The sequence below is a fragment of the Neopsephotus bourkii genome, unplaced genomic scaffold, assembly GCF_033783945.1.
Source record: "Neopsephotus bourkii isolate Nb327-2 ecotype Australia unplaced genomic scaffold, CSIRO-AGI_Nbou_v1 NB_887, whole genome shotgun sequence".
In the NCBI taxonomy this organism is placed as follows: Eukaryota; Metazoa; Chordata; class Aves; order Psittaciformes; family Psittacidae; genus Neopsephotus; species Neopsephotus bourkii.
The window spans coordinates 2,473,055-2,496,520 of NW_026901381.1; the positions used below are offsets into that span (position 1 = coordinate 2,473,055).

Genomic DNA, 23,466 nt, shown 5'->3' on the forward strand with positions numbered 1-23,466 from the left:
CTTGCCTTGCTCTGTCTCAGCAGAGAGGCTTGCAGCAGACACCTCCAGAGGTCCCTCCAAGCTCAGCCATGTGCTGCAGAGCTGCTGCCTGCAGGCCAGGACCTGAACCCATCTCCATCAACCCCACGGAGCTGGTTCTGCCCAGCACAGGCTATGCTGGGATGGAGGTGGGTAGATGATGTAAACTGCATGGCCATGATGCCATCATGCAGCCCCTCTGCTCACCCCAAGGCTCAGGGGGCTCCCCATCCGCCCCCCACTGCTTTCTCCTTGTTAGTTACCATCATTGAACCAGTGTGGAAGGGGAAGGGTGGAGGTTTCCTTCTTTAAACATCAGAGAGGAGCTGAACAAACGAATCCTCCCAGCTCCATGATCCAGGGCAGTTAAAAGAGCAGCCGCCTGCTCACCCGGGGGAGCAGGATCCTGCCTCTCCCCAAAGACCAACACAGCCATGCTTGGACTTTGGCAAGCACACAATGAGTTTATTACAGCCAAGAAAAAGGGATCCCAGCCTTCCCCCTCCAGACAGCGAAGCTGCACCGTGCCCATTCGTGGCAATGGAGCTCTTTTGTCAACACCAAATGCTGCTTTCGCTGATAACCACTGAGATTGCAAATCAGCTGTGTCTGACCTGGGTGTTTTGGGGCAGCTCCTCACCTGAGAGCTTCCTAAAGAGCAGGGGTTGTCGGCCAGCGGCTTCATCTGCTCAGTGTGAATGGCACATCTTTGGCTCCTGTTTGAGACCACTGCCCTTGGGAAGCGCACACTGGAGAATTCCTTGGTTAGCCAAGAGATGGGAGAGGCAAATCCTTTCCTGAGTTTTCTGAAACCAAGAATTTTCTGCTTGAAAGGAGAAGAAATGCAAGAACCGATGAACCCGAGGTGGTGGGATTTGGGTTTCCTCAGCGAAACTTGTTCCTGTCCAAACAAATCTGAACCTTTAACAAGAACAATGAACACTGTTGCTGCCCAGGGAGCTCAGAACGTGAACTCTGAGACACACAAACCAACATAGAGACTAAGTGAGAAACAGAAGAGTAAAGCCTCTGGCCACAGAGAGGTCATTACACCTAGCTGGAACGTTTCAGGCAGGCCTCAGTGCTGAGACTTGCTCATCTGTGCTCTGCCCTCTCCTCCCTGGTGAGTGTCTGGGTTATGCTGTGTAAATATGACTGTATTTGGAGCCCAGGGCACCTCTGCTGGGAGCAGGGAGCAAACTAATACAGATCCCATTGGCTTTCCAAGCTAAGGGGGAGTTTCCCACGCAGCCCCTTACAACAAAAGCGGGCAATAACACTTCCAAGCATCCAGGCACCTTGTTTCTGATTAAGCAGATAACACCTGCAAGGAGAAACCGATGGCACTGAGGACCCTGAAGAGGCAACAAACCCCTTCAATCAGAATAATCACTATCAAAAAATAGAGAGCAACAGCCCGTGTTCTGCTGAGGCAGCGCAGCAGCAGGATGGGGCTTCTTGGGGCTTCCAGGGCTTCGGAGGCTGAAGTAGCTCATCTGTTTTTCACCCGTGGTGCTACACAGGGAAAAGGTGTTCTCCTGAGGCGAGGAATCCAGGAGGTACCTTTTCACAATGGAAATCTTTTCTCTCTTTTGCATTTCCAAGCTTCTCTTGTCTGCAAGTTGCTGTGGGCTTTTATCTGGTGGGAAGTGCTTTGTAAGCCTCATCTGAGTGCTGAGGATGTGCTGGTTGGGAGCTGAGCTGGAGCTTCCCAAATTGAGGGCAACCTTGTACCTGGGAAAGCCATTTTTCCTGGAGCTCTCCAACTCAATAATCCCGTTTGCCTTCCTTAGCTTCAGCCCAGCCTCAGCACATCGGGAGAGCTCACCTTTTCTCACAGCAGGGCATGGTTTCTTCCTTCCCATTGCTTTATTCCAGGGGATCCTTCCTGACTTCCACTTCAGTTTGTTCCTTACAGCTGCATTCTCCACCTCGCAGTCCATGTTCCAGTTGCTGTCTCTTCTCCCAGGCACATCTTTCCACACAGGAAGGTGGGAAACTTGGGGCTGCTTCTGTCGGGATGGCATCACGGATTGGAACCCTTGAGCGCTTCTCCTGATTGCCTTCCTCAGTGGAGTGGGTCGAGGCACCTCCTGTGGTGCAGGACAGTGCTGCTTCTGATGCCCTCCCAAAAAGTGGCTGTGAGCACAGCACACGTAAGGGTGGTTGACAGAGCTCTGTGATTCTGAGCTGTGTTTCACCTCCTGCAATGAGGAGTGTTCTCTACACACCTCGGCAGCACTGGGGCTGACGTTCCCTCCTGAAGCTGTGTTGAGGTCATCTCTAGATGTGCCATCCCCAGTGACCTCGTTCCTCATGGGGGAGTCTCCGTGCTGCTCCCCCTGGCTCGTGCAGGGGAGGTGAAAGGGACCCAAAGGGCTCTCCTCACGCAGAGCACAGAGCTGGCATGGGCCAGGAGAGGTCTGGGAGGAGTTATCAGCCATGGCAGGACGGGCTTTGGCAATAGAAATGAAAGTGTGCAGCTCAGCTAAGGTGTTCGGGAGCTTCAGGAAGCCAAGTTCTTCGTACAGCTTCAGGTGCTGATCTCTCAGCTGAGCTGGCAGCGACTCCAGACCCTCCTTCAGCAGCTGGACACTGGATTTCACATCTAGAAGCTCTGCATCTTTCTGGGGAAGCAGCAAGCAGAGCACAAGCAGTCAGCAGCATGTTAAAACGTGCAAGAAGAGTATTTAAATCAGAAACGTTAAGGTACTGTGTGTCAGACCCCTTAAATTGGGTAATTAAACCAAAGATCAGCAATTTATATCTACTTGTGTAATGCATGTTCTCAAACTAGATTCAGATTGGATATTAGGAAGCTCTTCCCTGTGAGGGTGCTGAGGCGCTGGCACAGGGTGCCCAGAGAAACTGTGGCTGCCCCATCCCTGGCAGTGCTCAAGGCCAGCTTGGATGGCACTTGGAGCAAGCTTCTCTAGTGGAGGGTGCCCCTGGCCATGGCAGCAGGTTGGAACTGGTTGACCTTTAAGGTCCCTTCCAACCCAAACCAGTCTGGGATTGTACTGTCCCACAGAAGTGAGAGGCTGGGATTGGGGCATACCCCTAACCCATGGTGTGTCCTCTCCCCCAGGAGCACTGCCTCCTCATGTGCTGGCATGACATCCTTGCCAAAAGCAATTTGTGCAGCAGGGCCTTTAGAGAAGCCCGACCTGTCGAGGAGCCCTCTGACAGCTCACTCCTTCACCACTGACACCGACTTGTTCCTTCACCTCTTCTTTCCTCCCCCTGGGAAGCAGCCAGCTGCAGTGACAAGGCTCTGCACCGCTGTGAGATGCTCTCCCCTCACAGGCACGCACTGCACCACCTCCTCCAGTGAAGGCATGTGCCAGCGTGAGGAAGCAGCGCTCCATCATCACCACCTGCCACAACAGGGCACTGTTGGGCTCCCCTCTTCCCCAGCCAGGGTTTCATCAGAGCTTACAGCACTGTCAGCCAGTGCTCGCTTAAGCATCAGTCAGTATCTAGCCTAGAATTAGCATTTTAATATGTCTTTCCCTCATCATTAGAACAGGAGCAGTCTACTTCATAACCCACCATTGGAAGGCAATTGAATGTTCAGTTCATATTTTGTAGAAGTGGGAGAAATCCAGAGCGAGGGCTCAGGAAGAAAGGTTAATCTCTGCACTTACTGCTTCAAGTCTCCTCTCCATCTCCAGCAGCGCCTGCTCCGTTTGGCTTTTGTCTGTCAGAGCTTTCAGCACCAAACCACACTGACTCTGAAAAGCATCTTGCACTAAACAGGAGAATCAATAAAAACCCATATTTGGTCTTTCATTTGTAAATGTGAATAAAGCACTGTCAATACTATTGCTCTTTACTCCACGGCTCGGCATGAGATACTTCCCTGTGCTGTGCAGCCATAGTGATTTGCCTGCTGAGATCTCTCCGAGCCCCAAGCCATGAACAATAGGGTGGATGTTTAATGCGAAGCACTTGGAATTTATAAGATGCTGAGCACAGGCCAAACCTCATTTACTGAGCTCTATTAATATGGCAGCTGGAGATGAAAGGCTACGTGAAGCTGCTGAACTTGCTCTGCTCAATGCAAGGATGAGGCTTAGTTGTCTGCCAGCTGTACAAGAGGCACAGCCAGAGGGGGACCCAAGTGTGGCTGATGCACCCCAGTATAACCAGTGTTTGGGCAGCTGGAATACTGTAAGGTTGTGAGGGCCACAGCAATCTCCTGTGGAGAGGGTTTTGAATTGGAGCAAGATGCTCTTGTTGAAAAACTGATCAAAAATAGGGATTTGAGCTGTATTATTGGTCAATTCCTGCCCCCATGCAGCTGCAATTCCAGGAACCACTGCTGTGCCTAATACACTTCCAGCCAGGAATGTGATTTGCAGCCTGTGTGGGGATGAAAAACCCTTAGCAATCTTACGGAAGTCTTCCTTTAACGTCATAAGTGAGGATGGAGAGAAAGAGCTGTTCCCTAACCATTCCTGTGAACAGGCGGGAAGGTGTGTCCAGATGGTGTGGCTGGGGTGGAATGTTGGCACAGAACAGGATGCAAAGCATTCCTGCTAAAACAAAAGCCTTGCCAAGCACACGGGCCGGGATGACTGAAACTCCGGAGTCCTGGACTAGCACTGAGCAGTCGGAGTAAACCCCCCATTTCAACAAGTGGCTACAAGAGCTCTGTGATGAATTAATCCTCTTTCACTACAGACCCAATGTGCTTGATTGACTTTGGTGCTGGTGGAATTGAGAGCTTGAAGCTGTTGCTGCACGTGGAGTATTTATCGGGGCACCTCTCGCCCCAGAGATGTGTGCTCCCAGGCTGCACAGTGCTCAGGATCACTTCTCCTGCCCAGCTATTGTCATTAAGCTTGCAGGGACTTAAGTATCTTGGTGAGCTGTGCCCTCTGTCAGGCTCTAGATGGAACTGGTTAAAGAGTTAAAAACTATTAGGGAGAGGCAGGCAGAAAGGGATTGTACAGGCTTTGCTGCTGTGAGAAAACAGGGGTGTTTTTAAAAGGTACATTTGGGAAGGGAGAAAGAGATCTGAGCAATTATGGGATTACTGGTTTGTTCTCACACTGTGCAGGGTTTTAGAATAGATCTTAAGGGAACGAATACTCAAAGGCATGGGGGAAAATGGAATGAAATGGAGCAAGGTTTTACAAAAGGCGGATTGGGCCTGACTAATGTAGTGCATTAGGATGAGATAGGTGGTTTCTTAGACAAAGGCAGTGGCCTTGCTGCAGACACAAATAGAGCTTTTCAGTGGAAGCTGTCATGTAATATGAAAATAAAAAAGCTGAGAAAAATTAAGTGATTAAGCCTCAGTTAAAGGGAGAACATCAGCTCTTGGGAAGGGTAGCATGAGAGGACAAGACAGGCATGGAAGGTGCTCCTCAAGGCCTGCCCATGGGCCAAACCTGCTTAAAATCACCTGGTGCAAAAACCTGAAGGCATTTAGGTAATTAGAAGGTAATTAGAAGACATGGACTCAAATGCCAGCACCAGGGGCTGTGGTGAAATAGGGTAGTGTGGTGGGATACGGGCTTTGGCTGATGGGGAGTGCTGGAAGTCCCTGTGCACCCGTAGCTGTCCTCGTGCAAGGTAAGAGATTGAGCATGGACACGTGCAGAGGAGAGCTAGAAGATAATGAAGTGCTTAGTGATAATCTCCTCTTATGAAAGGAGATTGAAAGTGTATGGCTTATTCAGCCATGCGAAGCAGAGTTGTCTGGTGGTGTGGGGCTGGAGGTGCTGTGCTGTTGTATAGCACAGATTCTGCTTAAGAGATGCTGCTTTGCTGAGAGGAGCTGTATTTTTAACTTTATTTGCCTTCATATGAAGGAGTGATGCTTGGGCACAGCATAAGCTGTGAGAAGGAGCCCTCATCCTCACATGCATCGAGTTAAACCACCTCCTAGATGTAGGTTTGGGGGGAATTTCTTCATTTTCTCAGGGTGCTCATCACCACATGGCTTTGCCTTGTTCTCTGTAGGAGTGTGGCTGATTTCTGGGGATTATCTGCACATATTCCAGCTATAAGCTCTCTGCTGTTGCAGGCAATTTGCTTGTCCTTGCTCTTTCACTGCCATTTTTAAGCTTTTAGCCTTTTGCTCTGACAGGTTTAGACTCTTTAACAAATCACAGGGGGAAAGCTGTGGCTTGCAGAATGGGTTTGTAGTGGTTGGGGGAATGTTTGAGTGGGCCTTCAAGACCTTTGCTTAGACCTAAGAGCTACCAGGAATCTGAGAGCAGGGTTTTGCCAGCCTTATACTATATACTAGCCTGGAAGCCTTTAAAGGGGAGGAAAGCAGCAGGGACTGTAGGAGGAAACTCCTTTCACATCCCTTCATCACCTTCCACCGTGGGGCTATAGGAAGGCCAGCAGCAGTGAGCTCCCATTAGCTTTCTGCTCTTCTCCATTCACTTAATTTTAGTTTAGGACTATTTTTATACCTTTTCTTGTTTCCCTACCCTATCTGTTCTCCTACAACATGGTATCCTCTGACTAAAAATAACCCTGCATCCACTGGGCTTGTGATCTGCACATAGGTTTGACTCAGCACAGCATGCTGCAGGCAAGTAACCGGCAGCCAGGCTTTTGAATGCGCTTCGTTTGTACGTGTAGGAGTGTTCTGCAGGATAAAACCACTCTCAGCACAGGGGAGGGAGGGGCATTCTCCTTCCCTCCCTGGCTTCCATACCACGGGAGTGTTCAGGCTTGTCAAACAGTATTAAAGAAAATAAAAAATGAACATTAATCTAAGGCTTAAAATACAGGGATTGAGGGGGCCAAATGAGATCAGATTAAGGAGCCTGGTAGCCAAGTCTCTTGCCTTTGAAAATGATCAAGAACGGCTGCCTCAGAGCAAGTTTCTCTCAAATAAACCCTGCAGCAGATAGTTACTGAATAACTTGATCTCTGAGAGAAAACCTTTACTCTGTTAATGGGTGGTTTATGCACAGACTTGTGCCTCTCTAGGTATTTTACTCTAAACAAAGCAGTCTTTTTACACTGTGTTTTGATCTGCTGTAGCATGGTCTTTGGATGCTACTTGTTTCCGTTAATAACCTGAGGAATGTGAAATCTGGCATCAGAGAAAATGCTGTAGGACCCTGGGAGAGGTCTGCCCCCTGTGCTGCAGATCAGCCTGCACCCCCAGCAGCTCAGAACTCTAGTGAAAGCAGGAGCCACAGCCTCCCAGCCTGGGAATATTAAACAGCAACTCTTTCTGATGCCTATCCGTCATCTGCAGTTTGTCCTAGATTGGCACTGACAGTGCAGAGGCTGTAAATAACACTTTGGAGAGAGGTTGAGTGCAGCAGGGGAATAGGAGGTGGTACAAACCCAGTGAGACATGAGACAAGAGAGCTGTGGGGCTCAGCAGAGTGCTGTGTTTTCTGCCTGGGCAGTAACTGAGCTGTATGCCAGTGAGTGAGGCATTTGGGCTGTCACAGCTGCATCCTGTTCGGATCATTGCCAGTCACTGCATGGCTCATTAGCAGCTGCATGGGAAAGGTGTTTCTTTTATGAACTTTAAATCTTGGCTTTTCAATCCGTAGGGGACTTAAATCCCAGACTGATTTGGGTGGGAAGGGACCTTAAAACTCATCCAGTTCCAACCTCTGCCACAGGCAGGGACCCCTTCCACTGGAGCAGCTTGCTCCAAGCCCCTGTGTCCAACCTGGCCTTGAGCACTGCCAGGGATGGGGCAGCCACAGCTTCTCTGGGCACCCTGTGCCAGCGCCTCAGCACCCTCACAGGGAAGAGCTTCTGCCTAAGAGCTCAGCTCAGTCTCCCCTCGGGCAGGTTCAAGCCATTCCCCTTGTCTTGTTCCTACAGGTCCCTGTCTAAAGCTCCTCTCCAGGTTTCTTGTTGCTCCCTTTGGGCACTGGGAGCTGCTCTAAGGTCTGAGGAGTCTTGAAACAAGCCATGTTTCAAAACTGCCCACCAGGCCCTGGATTTTGTCAGAGAATTGCATCAGCTTCTACCTCTGTGAGGGACATGTTGCACGTTATTGTGTCACCCTTGCTGGCAGGAGCACCAGAGGATTGCCTGTGGAATGCTGGCTGGGTATATGCTTGTCATTTGCAGTGGAGTCAAGGTGGTGTGGAGGACATGGTTGTTAGGAACTGTCACAGCTGGAACTGCCAGACAGCAGGAGAGCAACGCAGTTCTGAGAGGGCTGAGTTGTGGAAAACGGGATTTGTATGGAAAAAAGCTAGAAAGTTTTGCTAGAAGTGGGGGTATATGAATAAAATGAGAAAAGCACAAAAATCATGAGTTAGAAGACCTGAAACCAGAAGGAAAGAGCAAATGATGAGCAGGTAACTCAATCAGGTGGAAGAACTGAGGGCGTGGGGTCTGCTTGCCTCTCCCCATCCCTGTGCACAGCACACCAAGATGTGAGCAAGGAACAGAGCAACTGTGGGAGCTACTTGGGCAAACAGTGCCTCATCTCCAGTGTCAGACACAGCTCCATGCACTGTGTGCAAGCACATATGGACAAACACTCCATGGAGAGCAGTTTTTATAGCTCTTCCTACATGGAGCATGCCAGACCAAGAGCATTTGGAAATCTGTGCTGAAAAATATTGTCTGTTTTGTTCTTGCCCACTGGCTCTGGAGGCTGCCAAATGTCTTGCTCCCCACTGCTATAACTGCAGCCTGCCATACTCTATAAGCTTTTAATGAAGACAGGCTTGATTTCAAGTTCCTCCTTTCTTTGTTTTGCAGATCTGTTTCATGGTCCTGGTGTGCTACTTCTTGCCTTGAAAAGAGCCTCTTCATCTTCTGCATTCCTCTCCTACATGTGAGGTCTCCTACTGCCAATGATCTACTGTGTCTCTCCCATGTCACCCACATCCTGAGGTACTGTATGATCAGCCACTGTCATTTCGTGCTTTAGCAGCTCTGAATGTAGCACATTATCACCTGAGTTTAGGAAGGGAATTGCCTCAGTTGTGATCTTTTCAAGGCACTAGGGCAGGTATTTATTTAGTGGGAGCTTAATTACCCATTGCTGTGCTAGAGTCAAATGGCAGCATTTATCAGCAATTAAGCAGTGACAGATGAACCTCCCCTAAATATAAAAAGAACAACATTGTGGAGCATGTAATGATTTTCATTATAGATTCAGCATTCTGCAGCATGATACATTGCAGAAAGAGCCAATTTTTCTTTTCAATTGCTTTGAAAATCTAGCAGCAGGCACCTCTGGGAGGCTTCTCATTTCATTCAAGGCACATTTATTTAAAATGAGTACGGAGAAGAAACAGGACAGCTGAGCAAATGGTATGGAATGAAAAGGGGGAATTGCGAACAACAGATCTGATTTTCAGTGCCATGACAACAATTTCTGTGTATAAGGTGTATGAAATCAGGCAAAGCCTTGTCAGAGAGTGGGTGAGTTGAGGTGCTGAAGGAATTAGGAGATGGGCAAATGCATAATGGGAAGCTTGTGCTGGCCAAAGCAGACAGATTCTTGCTTACCTTAAGGCCTCGTTGAGAGCACTTGCCAAGCACAGCAAGGGAGTGTTCTCGGTATAACAGGATTGGTATTTCAGACTATCACAACCTCCAGCAGAATGAACCAGGCTCCACTCTTTCTGCCTGAGAGGCCTGTGCTGACTTAAAGGGTATCTGTCGAAGCTGTGCTTCATGGAAGCTGCGTTTTATCACCCAGTAAATATTATAATGCTTTTGTGAAGGTCTGCTACCTTGCTCTCACAAGGTATAGGATGCACTGAAGGCTTCTTGCTCTTGCACAGAGGACAAGCACTGAGCAATGTCCTGACAGGGTCTTGATAAAAAATCACACCAGCATTAAAGATTAATGCCCTCTCAAAGGCTCAGGCATAAGGCAAATTAGAAACAATTTCTCTGAAGCACTTTCCCTCCACAAAGACTGCTGTGACAAGCCTCTTCAGAGACAGGGCTGTTCTAAAGTGGTTTACACTACTGGCTTTGTGGGGAGATCACCTTCTTGTCATGGCAATAGCATGCTTCCCTATCTGCTTCTTAAGAAATGAGCAGTACTAGTTTTGTTCCTATCTAAAATACGACCACTTCAAGCCACAGAGAGGAGCAATGGAAGGCTTCAAACTAACACATGAAAATCTGAGAAATCCTGAAAAACTGAAAGTGGATATTTGGGATATAAATATCCAAGTTATTTTTACTGTGTTTTCCACTAGAGCTCCACATAGTCTAAAAATGATGATACTCCAGGCAGAACATGAAAACATGGAAGTGCATTTATCTGTGCATGGTATCTAACCACGGAACACCTAAGTTCCTTGACACAAGAGAGCAGAGAAAAGGAAAATATAAGATAGAAAACCAGACAAGTGCATGTGATGGATAAGTCTCATTTACTCTTCTCCCTTGGGAAGAGCAGCTGTGAGTGGCATGACCTGCCTAGTTCACCCCCTCTTGCAGACAACACGCTGACATTCAGCAGTTTGACTGTGCCCTCTGCTGTTAACAGAAATACAGAAAGGACTTGCGTGTCTTGGAGATGGTTTCTAAGTGAGCCAAAATGGATTTGTTTCTTGAATCCAACATTTCTCCAAACTGGTCCAAGCATCCTTGCAGCTGCAAAAACAAAGGTAGAGGGAAGAAAATTAATACATTACCCTTTTTTTGGTGTCAAAACCACAACCCCAAATGCTTCAGAATAACAACTGCAACTCATGGAATGGACCTCCCTGAAAAAGGTGATTTATCTGTTCAGCTTTGGTTGCAACCCCACAGGAGATCTGGAATGGCTCATGAAATGTTGCAGACCTCTTAAGAGGTTGCAAACTAGAGATACTGATCTGTAAAACAGCATTAATAGTAACATTGAACAATTATAAATATGTTAGGGGGAAGACCTTTACCTTCACACAGTAAGACCACATTGACTTATTCCCAAGAGTAGACTTTCTTCAGGCAGAAGGAAACAGGAACTAGTATTAGCAGACAGCCATCACAGCCTGCTCTTGCTCCTGAGACCCAGAGAAACCCTACTGAGGACTTTGAGGCAAGGCCCTAAAGACCTTGACCCTGTGGACAATCCACAGAGACAATGGTCTATATAAAAACCCCTGACAGCCATTGGTTTAAAGTAGTGTAATAATGGAACTAGCACAGTAAATGAGAGAAGGTGAACGTTCTGTAGCATTTCTAGCTCATTATTCTGCAGTCTGAATTTGAATTAACTTACCCCTTGAAGCCTGTCTTTGATACTGGAAATAAAGGTGCTTAAAACCTCACTAAAATTGAAAAAAAACAACAAAACCAAATGTAAACCAGACATGTATGTTACTGAAGTAGACAGACATTGAGAAGATCACAGTAAACATGAGACATGAAACACTGCAAGGCGTAGTGTAGTGCATAATGTAAGCACAGAAACATGCTTACTGCGGGGCGGGGGGGGGTGGATGGACATGACTTTTTGAAATCACCTTATTTGTTTTAGGAAAGCAGGGGCTCTGATGTGTAGAGTAAGGAGAAACCCCTCTATATACCATGCATGTTTATGTCATGTACATGGAGTTGGGTTTTTAACTCTTCCATGTTTGGCCTAGCGTTTGTGCCTCTCTCAGAAGTTTTAGTTGGCATTTCCACAACTGTCCCTTAGGTGCTGGGGTGTCACCACAGCTCTATCTGCTCCGGAAGGACACAACCTTGGCAAAGGTGACATGCCAATTGCTGGGATACATGGATGTTGTACTTGGATTAAATATCTGTGGGAAAAACATGGGAAAAGCTTCAGTGTCAACAAAGCCCAAGCCAGGAAGAACAAATACTGCAAATCCTTTTCTCTGTGGTCTCTGTTATCCATCCTTTTGAGTGAGCCTGTGTTCATGATTAACCCACCAAACCAAAGCCTAAGCAAAGTGATAACCTATTTCCTCTCTGAAGATTCAGGTAATTTAAAATCCGTCCTTTAGTGATCCAAATTGCAGCAAGAAAAAGGTGGAGGCCAGGTAGAATCTAGTTATGAGAATTAGGAGGGCTTTCTGAAAGCTTTCTAGCCTTATGTGAAAAGAAGATATTAATTTGATTAGTCAAACTTGCAGGTGATACAAATTGATAATTTGGGAGTGAGTTTGTAGGGTAGGAAGGAGCATAATGAATTTGAAGAAGAAATAAAGGATAATTAAAAGTTCTGCCTGAACAAAAGCTATTGGTTCATTTCTCCTAATTTGCTTACAAAAATCCTCCTCTTCTCCACTAGGGACTACAGAATCAACTTCACCTTATCAGAAACAGTGCCCATCGCAAAAGAGAAAAGGATACGTAGCTGGATTTGATCACAGGTATTAATAACAATGCATTTCACTTTGGATATTACTTTACAAAATGTACAGTGCTAAGAATTATTTATAGGTGCACTGGGAAGTTTGCCATCTTTCATTTCTGAGCTTCAAACAGTTTGCTTGTTCCTTAAGGTCCTTCTGGGCCTACTTGACCATTTCATTCTTAACATCTGACAAAGAGCAGAGGCAAACCACAGGGAGCACATTCCACTTGCCTGTTACCAAACCACAGGATATAAAAATCTTGTTTACAAGTGAAATTCTAGAGACGTGCTGATTTAAAAAGGGGTAATCATTGCATCTTCCACTGCACACAAGTATGCTTGGCTATCTCCGCATTTGGCCTAAATGCAAAGGCTGTCCTCAGAGCCCCTTCAGTCAGTCCCAACACAGTGTATCATTTGAGAAATGTGGGTTTTCACAGGGAATCAATAGCGAAAATCCCCTGCTGATGAGATAAAGAAGGATAAAGGTGAAGTCAGGTTAGAGTTGTGTTATTGCTTGTGGTTTATGGCTGAGTGCGTTACATAAATCACATTGCAAATAAACCCTGTTTAAGATCTTATCCTGTGGCTCTTTCCAATCAGAGACTGTTTAAAACCTGAAAAGATACTTTTCATGGAGAAATATGCAGCTCTGTCATGTATGACTTTGAAGAGGGGAAGAAGGAGCTGCAGGGAGTGCTAACCACCAGCACAGAAAGGATTTCCAATGGATGCTTTACATACCGATCGTATTTGTCCTTTATTTTGTTCTTATTCGCTTCAAAACTTTCCAAGATATTTTTCACTCTTCCTGCACCAAAATGAAGTGAAGCTTTTTCTTTTATCTCTTCATCAAATAACTGTGGTTTCTTCTGGTATTTGGTGAAAATACTGGGCTCAGTCTGTTGCACAAAAGGAAGAAAAACTGTTGGAGTATAAAAATAACCAGAACATTCATTAGGGGGAAAAAAACCTCCGCAAACATTTGTTTCCCGAGTGCATTGCAGACAGGTCACGGTGATTGGATGTGACAGATTAGATTGGATGGGATGATTAAGAATTTCATGAGATTATGCCTCACTTATCATGCCTGGTTAGATCAACTCTCTGTGGAAATGAGATCCAGCCCAAATGCCTCCAGACTCAGGCTTTTCTCTCATTTTGGGTATTTTCAGTTGGTTACAATGATGAGGTGTGCAGATTTTCACTCTCTGTATGCTAAATACAGAGACTATAAAGGAATCCTGGTGTTTTGGGGCAGGAACGACTCCTTGATTGCTCCAAGCCCCTGTGTCCAACCTGGCCTTGAGCACTGCCAGGGATGGAGCAGCCACAGCTTCTCTGGGCACCCTGTGCCAGCGCCTCAGCACCCTCACAGGGAAGAGCTTCTGCCTAAGAGCTCATCTAAATAGATAGACATAGACAACATAAGTACCAAGTTATCTGACATGACTAGAACTAGTTACCACTTGGTTTTATCATTTTCCATTGGCTTTGAATGGAGGCTGTGGGCCTGCATGGGGCTGAAGGAGGGTGAGACTCACATCCTGGGAGTTGCGCTTTCCCGGCTGTGTGCCCAGCTCCAGCAGAGCTGCTGCCGACTGCACATTCTCCGGGCAGAACTGGGAGCCAAAGAGCAGCTGAGAGTCACTCAAACTCGAGTAGTCACTGGGAGTGCTGCTCCGGACGGAAAACTTATTTGACCTGCAATGGGGCAGAGCGGGTTGTGAATGGGTATTGAGCAATTCAAAAGGCAAACAGAATTCCCTGCACAACCTGCAGGAGCCATTCAAGCAAGACCCACCCCAACGTGTCTGTTTTCACTCTACTGTTCCTCTAACTGCATAATGTTTAACAGCATGTGGTTTTGTTACTCAAAGCCAACAGGTTTATCTTAAACTGTGTACAAACACGGTGTGCGAGCTCTGCAGTCACCTTGCAGGGTTAAAGTGTTTCCCCAGCATGTTCTACAGGCAGAAGACCAAACCCAGGACTGACCAGTTCATCCTACCTGCTTTGCTGGCTAGTGTTACTTTCAGGCACACTGTGGGGTTTGCCCCCAGCAAGTGCCAGGTTACTCTCTTGTCACCACCTGGATAATAATTCCTGTTGTAGCTCATGCTGCTTGGTGGATTTGGAAGGCAGTTCCAACTGAGTAAACCTTTCTGACTGACAGTTGACATTTCTTGGGCATTTATTCTCTAGATGCCTTAAGTCTGCTACGCTGGAACAACAAATAAATGGGTAGCATATGGCTGGACAAATTGATCTGGGTTGTCAGAAATATTTCAGATGTAATTATACACTACTCAGAAGTTCTTTGTTTTCCCCTGAGTGCCTCCCAGATGAACCTTTTCCAGCCAGCCTTGACTTTGTGCTGTGTTGCTCTGATTCTGCTTCTCTTCAGAGACACAGCTTCTACTGCTTTATGGACTAGGCTCAGAGCGCTGTACCAGCTTCCCTTAGACAAGGGTTTCCCTATGCAGCTGCAGCATTACTTCTCCTTGTGTCAGGGGCTGGTTTTGATTCTTTGCTAGCAAAGATACAGACTCTTAATTCTTCACGACTGCTATTCCATTGCTCCACGTCTGCAAGGTCTGATGGGGTGCGAGGTCCAAATGTTAGAAAAGCTGGGCCAGGTTTATACTCTCAGTTCTTGCTGGGTTTTAAGCTATCAAAATGGAGAGGTGTGTTGCTGCCTTTGGCATTACAGGACAGTATCAATGAAAAGACTCTTACACAGGGTTTTCTTTCCATATCACATCATAGAAGTGAAGAAGGAACAGGGGACTAATTCAGGCGTCTAACAAAAGATGATCACCCCGACAATTATTAGCAGTGACATGTCCTGTTAATCCCCAGTTTTGGAAGGAGCCCAAACATCATATACACAACAGGGCAGGGATTTAGTAGCAGTACTTGAACTGCTTCGTTTCCCTCTTTATTTAATGGTGTCAGTGACAATATCGTATTAAAACTTTTGGCTTTAAGCTCAGTGAGTACACTGAGCCGCAGGCAAAAATAGATGAGGTATGTATGGGCCTCTGGAGCCGTAAAAAGCCTGAGAAATCTGTCTGAATTCAAAGCTTCCCCCTTGATCTGTCTCTGGGCCCAAATCTACTAAGAAAAGAATCTGAACACAACTTTCACCAGCACAGCTTCTTGTTCCCATCTCAGATCAGCTTTGGGAAAGCCCCCCAAACTTCTTAAGCCTCAGGCAGTACAAGGATTAAGAGCACACGGGCTGCTGTGCCCCTGCATAGGCAGAACCTCTCCTTGCATTGTATTAGATCTCCTGCACCAGTTTTCTAAATCCTCCTGTCTTCCCAATGAAAAAAGCTTCCTCTTAGTTTAAGGAAGGTTTTATAATCCTTAAGTGCTTTACTGCCTTGTCAAACCGCCTTTGAAAGTGTTTGGCACAACATCCTGCAACCTGCTCATTTTCTCAGTCCCTCCACGTTACTTAATGCCTCAAGCACAGGAATCCTGTAACAGAGAGTTTTGTGATGGGTATTTTGAGGAGAATTGAGCTGAGAGGACTTTAGGAGCCAAATCACTGCCCAGGCTCACTCTGCACTGACACTAGGACCAAAGGTGGCTATTGGCTGCTCCACAGCCTCTGTTTTCTGTCTTAAGTCCAACTATTTTGGTGGTTGATTTAGAGACTAAATTTCCACTTCCGGAATTTAGGAGGCGAGATGAAAGAGATGTCTCTTCTGAATACACTCATTCCCCTAAGCAATGGATTTCTTTCTCCCTTGCTTCATTAACAATTCATTTCCGAACAAGACCATCTAAGCCTGGTCAAGGTGTGGCCTTGGTGTATCTCCCTATCCCTGATGGTGAGATCAGACAAGTGTGATCAGACCTGTGACCAGATCCATGATCCACAGCTCTTCTCACCACCTGACCATTCCCTTCAGGATGCCTGAGCTGCAGGGATGCACGTACCATCCTAAATATAAACCAGGAGGAAACATCCTAGATATATAATCCCAGTTAGACGTCCCTCCTAAGTGATGCAATAGTTTACTTCAGGAGAACTTTAAGCTTTCTGCTAGCACAAGACATTCCTCAACTCCTTCATGCATTTTGTGCCCATAATGTTTTTGTATGCGTATCTCCAAATTAGACACATAAGGCAAGTTCTTGTCAGCCCCAAGAAATGCTAAATCATCCTCTGCTGAGTAGTGGAATGGTTTCTTTTTCCCACCTAACTTCATGCAAGGTACTGGAATATTGGCAACCTTAATGCTTTCTGTAACATGAGTGCGATCTAAAAGCTGTGTAGCCCCCTGCGTATGTGGGGAGTCAGCTGGTTCTGTGCAGACTCGGTTTCCCTGTTGCCAGCAGGGATCTCCCCTCCACAGGAGAAGTTTGATCTTTTGGGAGCTTCTTTCCTTCCTCCTAAGTTCTGATTTTTCACTTCCATATATTTTAGCACAGCCATAACCAACTATTCACCTTTCCTTCGAGGTTCTGCCTTGCCCCCAACCAGCTGTCAGATACAGCCCAAGAGAAACACAGCATGAGATAAAAACACCTTCTTCTTGTGTTTCCTACATGCTTCTAGGGGCGTCAAACGAGCTAAAAATGCATGAGGGCTTCTCAGTCTTCTCTGTTCTTTGGATCCATCCTCATGTGCCAACACTAAGGTTGAAGGGTCATTTGGAAAAGCAAAGTGAGCCTTCTCCAGTTTGCAAAATAACATCTATTGGCAGCGCTGTCGTGAGGGATTTTGTTTGGTTCTGTCATTCCCACTGAACCTGTGCCAGCATCCCTCTCCTTCCCCAGCACTGTGGGTGAAGCTCACTTCCACCTTCCTAACACATTTCTTTACAGTGCAGTAAAGTCTCTTTCCCAAAGAAGAGATCTTTTTCTCCTCGTAGTAATCTTGAGCTACTCAAGATTCTAAATCAGTGCTACAAAGTTCCTGTTCTGATTCCCCTCCAGGAAATTTCCCAGCTCTTTCTGCTCTCCTCATGGAGTGACCAGGGCTGCAGCACAACAAATCCAATTGAAATTCTGGGAGCTGCTGTTCACCTGCTTTTCCTCCTGGATCTAATCTGTATCTATAGGAACTGTCTCTGGCTCTGCTCTGCTGTTCTCGTCATCATTGCTTGCTGCCTACCAATGTGTTCAGCAAATGGAACTTTAGGTACAGAGGAGCTTCAGCATCGTGGGGCCTGGAGCACCTTAAATCAAGGAGGTTTAGCTTCCAGCCATTTGCCATCCCTTCACTGGGAACAGCCACAACATAAAATTGTTATTCTGCTTCCTGCCCTCTGGGACTGCATGACCTGCTTGCTGCAGATCATGTGCACTGTATCCTAAAAGGAATGTCTACATACAGATCTTGGCACTGGCCCTAATGCATGAACCACAAGGAAATCCCTCTCGGTTACACAGCTCAAACACTGCCTCCAGTTCCCAGATTTCAGGCTTAAAGCTCTTCTGGTCTTGTTTTAATTCCTCAAGGTCATTTTTTTATGTTCTGTCAGCCATTCTGTTATTCATTTGTCTGTGATTCAACACTGCCCAGACATTCCTCACCTTGGAAACTGTGTTAGCCTTATGACAGGAGATGCTTGCCTGTTGCAATGACTTACAGAGACTTTTCCTTAGGAGGAGATTGGGATCTCCATGGAGCAGCCCTGTTTACTTATGCATAATGTATCCCTGACCATATTAAGAGTTAGGCGTCTAGAGAAAGAGGGGTTTCTTTGCTTTCCCCTTGTCTCAAGCTGTCCTCCACAGCCCTGGTTTCTCTTTCCTCCAGGGCTCAGTATTTTTACAGCTGCTCTCCTGGTCTTTGTCCTGGCTGTCTCCATTTTCTGCTTATTCTGGGGCCATAAGGCAATTTCAGAACACATGGCCCTGCTATGTGGGGTGGAATTTCATGGGATAATGGATTGCATGAGGTTGTTATATTTGGAAGTTTTTTCCCTGCAGCAGAAGTAAGCCATAGGTGGTAGTAGCAGCCCAAGCAGGCCTTAACTTACAGCACCCTTTTTGAATGCCTCTAATATTTTCATCATATATTGGCCTTACACGCTCTCTGGCAGGCTTCCTTTGGAAGTTGATGGATTAGTAGCTTTTATGCCTTTAGCAAATTGCTGTATCTCTCATGGGATAAGAAAATTCTCATAACTCCCATTCCAAATAATAATGTATCTGTTTCTATTTTCCTATTTTTCATTGTCTTTCATTGCCTGCAGGATGCCTTCTCATTTCCAGTAGTCTCCTTTACCATACCTGTCTGCTACTGTCCATCTCATGTCTGATCTGATAGCTGGTACGTTCTGACCTTCAACATGAAGTCTAAAAAATCTCTAGGTCTCGGGCAAGTATTTAACCCTTTTGGCTCTTCAGTTCAATTTCTTTCTACTGAGCTTCCTTATCACTACATCAGTGGGTTTTAAAACTAAACAGCAGTGGATTGTTTGGCTTCTGCTGCTCCTGCAGAGATGTTGACTCCAGTTCTCTACTGTCGCTCATGGCAGCAGTACAACAACCGTACCCTGAAGGCAGGTCTTGTGCTCAGCTCAGGGTCAAGGCCAGACGTGTCTCTTCCCCTGGGAGTGCCTGGCAGGTATTTATGGAGTCTGGGAATGTTCTTTCCTCATCACACCCTGCTGGTGCTTATCCGGTTGGTAAAAGGCTGATTGAAGCATCTCTGCTGTTGCAGCTGCTGTTCTCACATCCTCTTTCTTTCCTGCCCTTGTGGCTGGGCAGGCAGCAGCGTTGCTCCAACGCCACACATTCCCTGATGAAATCTGGCATTTCAGACCACAAAAACTGTGCCTTTTGTTGAGATGTTCAAATTAAGCCTAAGCTTTCTCCACTGTACAGTTGTCATTCTATCTGTGTGCCCCTCTCCCACCTTCTTAAATGGTTGGCATCCTGATGTTACAGTGTCCAGCTAGATAACCTTCCCTCTGCTGCATCTCTAGGATCAATATTAGATCAATATTCATACCTGAAACCAGGTAAAACAGAGGCTTCCCCCCCCCCCCCCATTTCTCAGGCTGCTGGTGGTTACAGAGCAGCACGTGTGTGCCTGACAGATAACGAATAAACCCCAGAGCAGTCTGTGGCTTGTGCAGAACCACTGCATGAGGGTGCAGCATCACTGGAGCTCTGCATTTCCTAGGGAGCGGGTAGCAGCTGCTCTCAGATGTAACACCCTGACTCAAGCTTGCACAGAGCTCACAGTGTGATTCATACCCTACCTGGATTATACACTGATTTTATGTTCCATCCTTAAAGCTCCCTCAAAGACAGTATTCTGGGGATTATACAGCATGCCCTGCTGTGATGGGAAAGGGTTTCAGCAGCAGAAACAGAGCCAGGGAAACATAATCAACACCTTTTTCTTCCCTTTCAAACACACACTTAACATGTGCTCCTATGAGTAATATTTTTTGCCTTTATGACAAGCCAATTCTCCTCCCAAGAACCTTTTCCCCCTTTTTAGCTCCTCTAAAACCCCAGCTGCATTTTCACGGACATTTTCTGCCCTACTCGAGCCTTTTGAACTCACTTGCAGAAAAGGATCCCTGTCCAAGCAGGCACCTGTATGTCTTGGACTCGTTTCTTTTTCTATTGCGTGACTACATAGAATGACTTATATAGTTAATAGATACATATAAATATATATATAAATATGTAATATTCTATGTTATTATATATAATATGTATTTTTATCTATTCTCTGCTCACTCTCTGACCGGAAAGGAAGCCACAAGTTCTCAAACTTACTGAAAACACAATTGAAAGAGAAATCTGCAGGTAGCAAGAGGACAATAGACTTGCTCAATGCATATTTATAAAGACAAACCCACGACAGATACAAACATGTTTTTTCCCTACATTGCTTCCCCTTTGGCCCCCACAGCTGTGCGAATTCAATTAGTTCACATAGATACATTTATAATGGGGCAGGAAAGCACAATTCTGTTTTCATTCTCATCCGTCATTGCGGTAACGCCGGCCCAAGGAGACAGTGTGACTGAAACTGTGAATTTGAGCTGTGTTTAGTTGCGTCAGTGAGTTATTTAACTAACAGAGGCTCGGAGGAGCAAATCCATCAGTGAGCTTCAAACCAGGGATGGATGTTGTTGTCTGTTTAGCTGTGTGATGCAAAGGGTGATGCTCTGCTGTGCTATGCGCCTTACGTGCTCGCTCCCCAGGTGTTTACATCCACATAATACTTGTTGTTTCACTCTGGGTTGTATTTGCAGGGGGTTCTAGCTGCTCCATGGGCTCCAGCTGGGTAAAAACCACCCCTTGAGCCATGTGTGTGTGCAGGATGTGGAATAATGTGGGAGTTGCATAACGTGGAGCAGTATTGCAGGTCACTGTTTGCTTCATCTGCACAGGCGAGATGGAGCAGGTCGGTCGTCTCATTAGAGACAGGACTAATGGGACTGCCCTGTATAACCCAGGGAGCAGCTTTCATTAATCCCACAATAGTGGATCTATGGCAGGATGGGAGCAAGACAGGCACACGCAGGGTCATGGATTACATGAATTAACCACCATTAACTGGTAATTAAGCATAGATCAGTTGGAGATGTGCTTCACCCCATCAATTTCAACCCAAGGTGTTTATATACATTATATATATACATCTCTCCTCCCCAGGGCGCAGCTTGCAGCCATGCTGGGGTTTCAATTCACAGTGATGGTGGATCTATGGCAGGCTGGGAGCAAGGTGTGACACACACAGGATCATGGAGTAGGCTGATGAACCGCCATTAGCAATACATCAATTCTTACATGCTTCACCCCATTGCTATCAAACACACTGGGTGTTTATACACATTACGTATATATCTCTCCCCCCTCCATGGCTCACCCAGTGGCTGCCGGTGTGCTCAGCATTTCCTTGATGTTCCACACGTTCGGATTCATGTTCTCCTCACAGCTGCAGGCTCCTGGCCCTCGCCTCTGCTCCCGCCTCTCCTACCCAATGGTGGGCACGCAGCCACACTGCCCAGCAGCAAGGAGCAGGAAAGGGATGGATAAAGATGGATAAAGATAGATAAAGATGGATAAAGGCCTGTTTGGGAGGGGAATCCCCTTGTGCCCCCTCACTGTGGGGAGAGCTGGGCAGGCCTGGCCTTGCAGGCCCAGCCAACATGGCGGCCCCGGGGCTGGGCCTGGCGCTTCTGTATGGGTCCAGGGTGCAGAGCCCAGGCTGGGGTCCATGGATCTCACCCCGGGGCTGTGGCTCCAGCGTTATTCCCAGCTCTGATCTCTCCACAGGTCACTCATGGCAGGCACACAGCCAGACCCTTCCCTCTGCTTGGCAGCAGGGCTCCGGGCTCATGGGGACATCGCTGGGCAAGGGGAGGAAGAGGAGGCACGGAGTTAGATGCACTGAGGGATGCTCCCATGGGAGCATGGAATGGTTTGTGTTGGAAGGGACCTTAAAGCTCATTCACTCCCACCCCTGCCATGGGCAGGGACCCCTTCCACTGGAGCAGCTTGCTCCAAGCCCCTGTGTCCAACCTGGCCTTGAACACTGCCAGGGATGGGGCAGCCACAGCTTCTCTGGGCACCCTGTGCCAGCGCCTCAGCACCCTCACAGGGAAGAGCTTCTGCCTAAGAGCTCAGCTCAGTCTCCCCTCGGGCAGGTTCAAGCCATTCCCCTTGGCCTGTCCCTACAGGCCCTTGTCCAAAGCTCCTCTCTGGGTTTCTTGTAGCCCCTTTAGGTACTTCAGCCTGGTGGCCATGGAGCTCATTTACTTCACATCCAAAGGCTTGTGTGGTCTCTCATGGAAACACCTCTTACAGAAACAGAATGATTTGATTTCACCCGTTAATAGTATGACAGAAATAACCCATCCTCTAAACACTCTGTGGAGAAAGATTCTCAAATATGGAATCTTTCCCTTGTGCTCTGGTATCTTGTATTCAGGAATGGAAAATGGGCATGTTTACTTGCCTGCTTTTTTAATCCTCTAGTTCAAAACAATCCCAAAACTAGATAAAATGCTTGGTTGCTGGTTCTAATACAGCACCTTATGGAACAGAGTATATAGGAATAATGTTGATATACATTCATGGGTAGATTAAAGAACTACTCGCGTTCCCCTTTATGCTCCTTTGGCTTTAGTATTAAAGGCAGCCTGGAGCTCAGAGGTGTCAAAATGATAGCTTGCTTGATGTATATATCTGGTTTCCCCATCAAATCCTGCAGGACTAAAGCTTTTACCACCAAAAAAATCGAATCATTCTGGACTTTTACCCATAACAAACTTCTCGGAGTGACTTGGCTGCATTGCTTTTGCTTGTGGCTGCAGCACGAAGGCTGCTATAAAGAGCTGGGATTTATCTCAGCGGGTTGCTAACTCCCAGCTGCACGATGCACCTCGAACAGGTTGGTTTGCTAAGGTCGGAGCAGGGAATCACAGCCTGGCTCTTGTCTCTGCTTCAGGGAATGGATAAGGGCCAGGCTGTGCAGGGCAGCCGTGGGCTGGAAGGCGAATCTTCCCCCAGGGAGCCGTGCTGATGGGAACATTGATGTTTATTGTGCTTGTGGAGTAAACAGAGCCTTGCTCTGCTCCTCAACTGCTGCCAAGACTCTTGCTGTGCACCCAGGACCTACGGAGCCCTGCATCGTAAATGGCTGTTTGCTGTCATTTTATTGCTCCTAATTGGAAAGTTGGCCCAGAACTCCCTTCAGAAGAGACCGTAGTGCCCTGTGGCTGTTTACAGCACTTCCACTGCCCTTTGGAAGGGATTTGCTGGTGCTTTGCACACCAGCGATAAGGCTCAGCACGTTATTTTAGGCTGTTATACGGAGCCAGTCCTATTTCTGATGTGGAGCTTCCGGGTTTGTGGAGTATGATAAATGAGATTTGTGGAGTTCTGCTGACAATGGAAAGACATTCCTATGAGGAATCACATTGATTTAATTATAGGTCTGACAGCTACCTCCAGTGCCAGTCCCCCATCCATAACACGCTCCACGGAGATTAGCCATGTTGCCAGGCACTGGCTCTGGCTCTCCTTATATCTGAAGTAACAGACTGTGCTGCTAGTGCTAGGGAGTGTGGCCAGATACCTGAAGCCTTTCATTTAGTCAGAATTAGCAGAAGCTGCCAAGAGATAGGCAGCAATCTATGGGCTGTGCTCCTCAATTCTTTTTCTCTTTGTAATGCATT

General features: G+C 46.9%; 1 protein-coding gene and 1 long non-coding RNA gene across 4 annotated transcripts; one reads left to right on the forward strand and one right to left on the reverse strand.

The window, feature by feature from the left end:
* Window positions 1-462: 462 nt before the first annotated feature.
* IHO1 (interactor of HORMAD1 1) lies at window positions 463-21,669 on the reverse strand. The gene is made up of 7 exons (XM_061357233.1): window positions 21,153-21,669; window positions 13,837-13,996; window positions 13,037-13,194; window positions 11,207-11,255; window positions 10,506-10,593; window positions 3,666-3,769; window positions 463-2,645 (listed from the first exon to the last, which is right to left on the reverse strand). Exons 1-7 carry the CDS (start codon window positions 21,206-21,208, stop codon window positions 1,395-1,397), a joined length of 1,866 nt encoding a protein of 621 aa, XP_061213217.1. The 5' UTR covers window positions 21,209-21,669; the 3' UTR covers window positions 463-1,394.
* On the forward strand, window positions 3,781-10,610 carry LOC133214381 (uncharacterized). 3 transcript variants are annotated; one of them, XR_009726108.1, is made up of 3 exons: window positions 3,781-5,601; window positions 8,734-8,868; window positions 10,487-10,610. It is a non-coding gene; the product is annotated as an uncharacterized LOC133214381 (long non-coding RNA). The 3 variants fall into 3 exon arrangements; XR_009726107.1 differs by having other exon boundaries at window positions 10,194-10,495; XR_009726106.1 differs by lacking the exon at window positions 10,487-10,610 and having other exon boundaries at window positions 8,734-9,100.
* Window positions 21,670-23,466: the final 1,797 nt, after the last annotated feature.

Bases quoted from the DNA above. Each gene is read 5' to 3' on its own strand.
- IHO1 (XM_061357233.1), bottom strand. From the start codon at position 21,208: ATGAATCCGAACGTGTGGAACATCAAGGAAATGCTGAGCACACCGGCA. The intron at 11,256-13,036 runs GTATGTAAAGCA...TTTCAATTTTAG, and splicing joins ATAAAGGACAAATACGATCG to TGAGGTTTTAAGCACCTTTA. The intron at 10,594-11,206 runs GTAAGTTAATTC...TTGTTTTTGCAG, and splicing joins TCAAAGACAGGCTTCAAGGG to CTGCAAGGATGCTTGGACCA.